Source organism: Austrofundulus limnaeus, unplaced genomic scaffold (genome assembly GCF_001266775.1).
Source record: "Austrofundulus limnaeus strain Quisiro unplaced genomic scaffold, Austrofundulus_limnaeus-1.0 Scaffold441, whole genome shotgun sequence".
Taxonomy (NCBI): Eukaryota; Metazoa; Chordata; class Actinopteri; order Cyprinodontiformes; family Rivulidae; genus Austrofundulus; species Austrofundulus limnaeus.
Window position 1 is genome coordinate 284,320 of NW_013952843.1, and position 3,055 is coordinate 287,374.

The 3,055-nt window shown below is 36.7% G+C and overlaps 1 protein-coding gene across 1 annotated transcript in view; it reads left to right on the forward strand.

Annotated features, from left to right (window-relative positions):
• The window catches only part of akna (AT-hook transcription factor), a gene marked incomplete in the record, with an annotated part of 20,183 nt that overhangs the window by 10,379 nt on the left and 6,749 nt on the right, over positions 1 to 3,055 (forward strand). Inside the window, 2 exon segments of the mRNA XM_014024824.1 lie at positions 1,159 to 1,409; positions 1,489 to 1,548. Of these exon segments, the coding sequence (XP_013880278.1) occupies positions 1,159 to 1,409; positions 1,489 to 1,548 (311 nt within the window).

The following is a 3,055-nucleotide window of genomic DNA, read 5'->3' on the forward strand; positions in this document are numbered from 1 at the left end:
CATTAAATTCCAGTGAAATATATTTATGTTTGTGGTTGTAATGTGACAAAATATGGAAAAGTTCAAGGGGTATGAATACTTTTGCAAACCACTGTAACAACACCAAGTAGATTCATCACTGAGTTCTTATCCAAACGCTTCAAAATCACAACTTTTAAAGTAGCATCTGCAGATTTTCAGCATCAGATTTAAAAACATTTTGAGTCGGACTGAGTGAAATAAACGGTTTTTAGGTTTCTGTTGAATTAATCTGTTTTTATTTTCACAGGACAGAGAAGCAGCTCAGATCCTGACAGTTTTATATGAGATAAATCTTGTGCCAGCAGGAATTTAATTTGAATTTCTCAGATTGAATCTGAATGTTCATAATTTGAAATTAAATGCATTGGTTTGAAAATGAATTTCACTGAATTTAAACTGAATTTAAAGTTTTTTATCTGAATTAATTTGCTTTGAAACTGTATTTTGGTTTATTAAAAATTCAGTTTGACTACTTTCACTTTCAACTCCATAATCCAGATTTTTGTGTCACATCCTGGTCCTTGAGAAAGCCAGGCAGAGTAAWCGAACACAGATCCACAGATTTATGTTTCACTTTGGTGAAGCTTCCCTTCTGTATGTAACAGAGTTGATGCAATCCATTGTAAAAGTGACAAAAACAAAGTTATTTTATTGCAGTGATTAATTTGACCTATATGTAGAAAATGTTACGTTTACATCCCATCATGGATCACATGTTGATCAGATGCTGCTGCTGACTGATCCATGATGTGATAAAGGACAGGAGGAGTTTGAAAGTCTTACAAAAGGGCTCCTTTATAATGGTTGGCTGGTTTCTGTTTGAGGAGAACCAATTAAAACTGCAGCTCCATCAGTCTGCTCCTGCACAGTCAGCACCTGTGGGCGGGACCTTTACCGTCCCAACATTTATCACCTGATCATCTTTAATCAGAATAAAAATCACACCACGTTCTGTTAACAAGATGTGATGAATTCAGTCTGAATTATGAGTCGTTCCTTATTTCTCACACACAGAAAACACGTCCTGAAAAATGTTACACCATGTTAGCCCTCAGAGTTTGTGTTGGGGATGACTCTCAGCTCCTACCACACAAAGTTTTATCTGTTATAAATTGTGTTCTTTTTCTCCTGTCCTTCAGGTAAACCTAAACTTTGACCCTGCACAGGCTGGACCCTCAGTTCTTCATCCAGGTCTGAGCCTAAAGAAGTTCCTGAATCTGGATTTCTGTGCAGCACAGAGAGCTGAGACCCCCGTGGGTCCACCTGGTCCAAATGGTTCTCCACGGTGTAAAGACTCTGACTCTCCTCATGCTGTCCTCGAGTATCCTGCTTTGGGACAGCAGCTCTCCAGTTTTCTTATCAGCCAGACTGAGAGGTTCCTCCAGCAGGTAACTGAGAAAACTGACCTCAGATTAAATTTATTGAAGATTTGGTGGAATTATAAAAGTCTGGATTTATTTATTTCAGCTGGAAACTTTTGAGGATCTCATAAAGAATGAAAACCTCACACATTGTCAAAAGAAGGAGGTAAGAACAACATGAGAGCTGTGTTCTTACATGGAGCTAATGTTAACGAGAAGCTAACACTGACACAGAGCTAACATTAACACAGAGCTAACACTGACATGAAGCTAATGTTAACGAGAAGCTAACACTGACACAGAGCTAACACTGACACAGAGCTAACACTGACACAGAGCTAACACTGACACAGAGCTAACACTGACACAGAGCTAACGTTAACACAGAGCTAACACTGACATGAAGCTAATGTTAACAAGAAGCTAACACTGACACAGAGCTAATGTTAACACAGAGCTAACACTGACATGAAACTAATGTTGTTAACAAGAAGTTAACACTGACATGAAGCTAATGTTAACATGTTAACGAGAAGCTAACACTGACATGAAGCTAATGTTAAGAAGCTAACACTGACGTGGAGCTAATGTTAACATGTTAATGAGAAGCTAACACTGACATGAAACTAATGTTAACATGTTAACAAGAAGCTAACACTGACACAGCTAATGTTAACATGTTAACAAGAAGCTAACACTGACACAGCTAATGTTAACGTTAACAAGAAGCTAACACTGACACAGCTAATGTTAACATGTTAAAAAGAAGCTAACACTGACGCGGAGCTAATGTTAACATGTTAATGAGAAGCTAACACTGACATGAAGCTAATGTTAACATGTTTACAAGAAGCTAACACTGACACAGCTAATGTTAACGTTAACAAGAAGCTAACACTGACGTGGAGCTAATGTTAACACGTTAACAACAAGCTAACACTGACATGAAGCTAATATTACATGTTAATGAGAAGCTAACACTGACATGAAGCTAATGTTAAAATGTTAACGAGAAGCTATCACTGACATGAAGCTAATGTTAACGTTAATGAGAAGCTAACACTGACACAGCTAATGTTAACATGTTAACAAAAAGCTAACACTGACATGAAGCTAATGTTAACATGTTAATTAGAAGCTAACACTGACACAGCTAATGTTAACGTTAACAAAAAGCTAACACTGACATGAAGCTAATGTTAACATGTTAACGAAAAGCTAACACTGACACAGCTAATGTTAACATGTTAACAAAAAGCTAACACTGACATGAAGCTAATGTTAACATGTTAATTAGAAGCTAACACTGAAATGGAGCTAATGTTAACATGTTAATGAGAAGCTAACACTGACACAGCTAATGTTAACATGTTAACGAAAAGCTAACACTGACATGAAGCTAATGTTAACATGTTAATGAGAAGCTAACACTGAAATGGAGCTAATGTTAACATGTTAATGAGAAGCTAACACTGAAATGGAGCTAATGTTAACATGTTAATGAGAAGCTAACACTGAAATGGAGCTAATGTTAACATGTTAATGAGAAGCTAACACTGAAATGGAGCTAATGTTAACATGTTAATGAGAAGCTAACACTGAAATGGAGCTAATGTTAACATGTTAATGAGAAGCTAACACTGAAATGGAGCTAATGTTAACATGTTAATGAG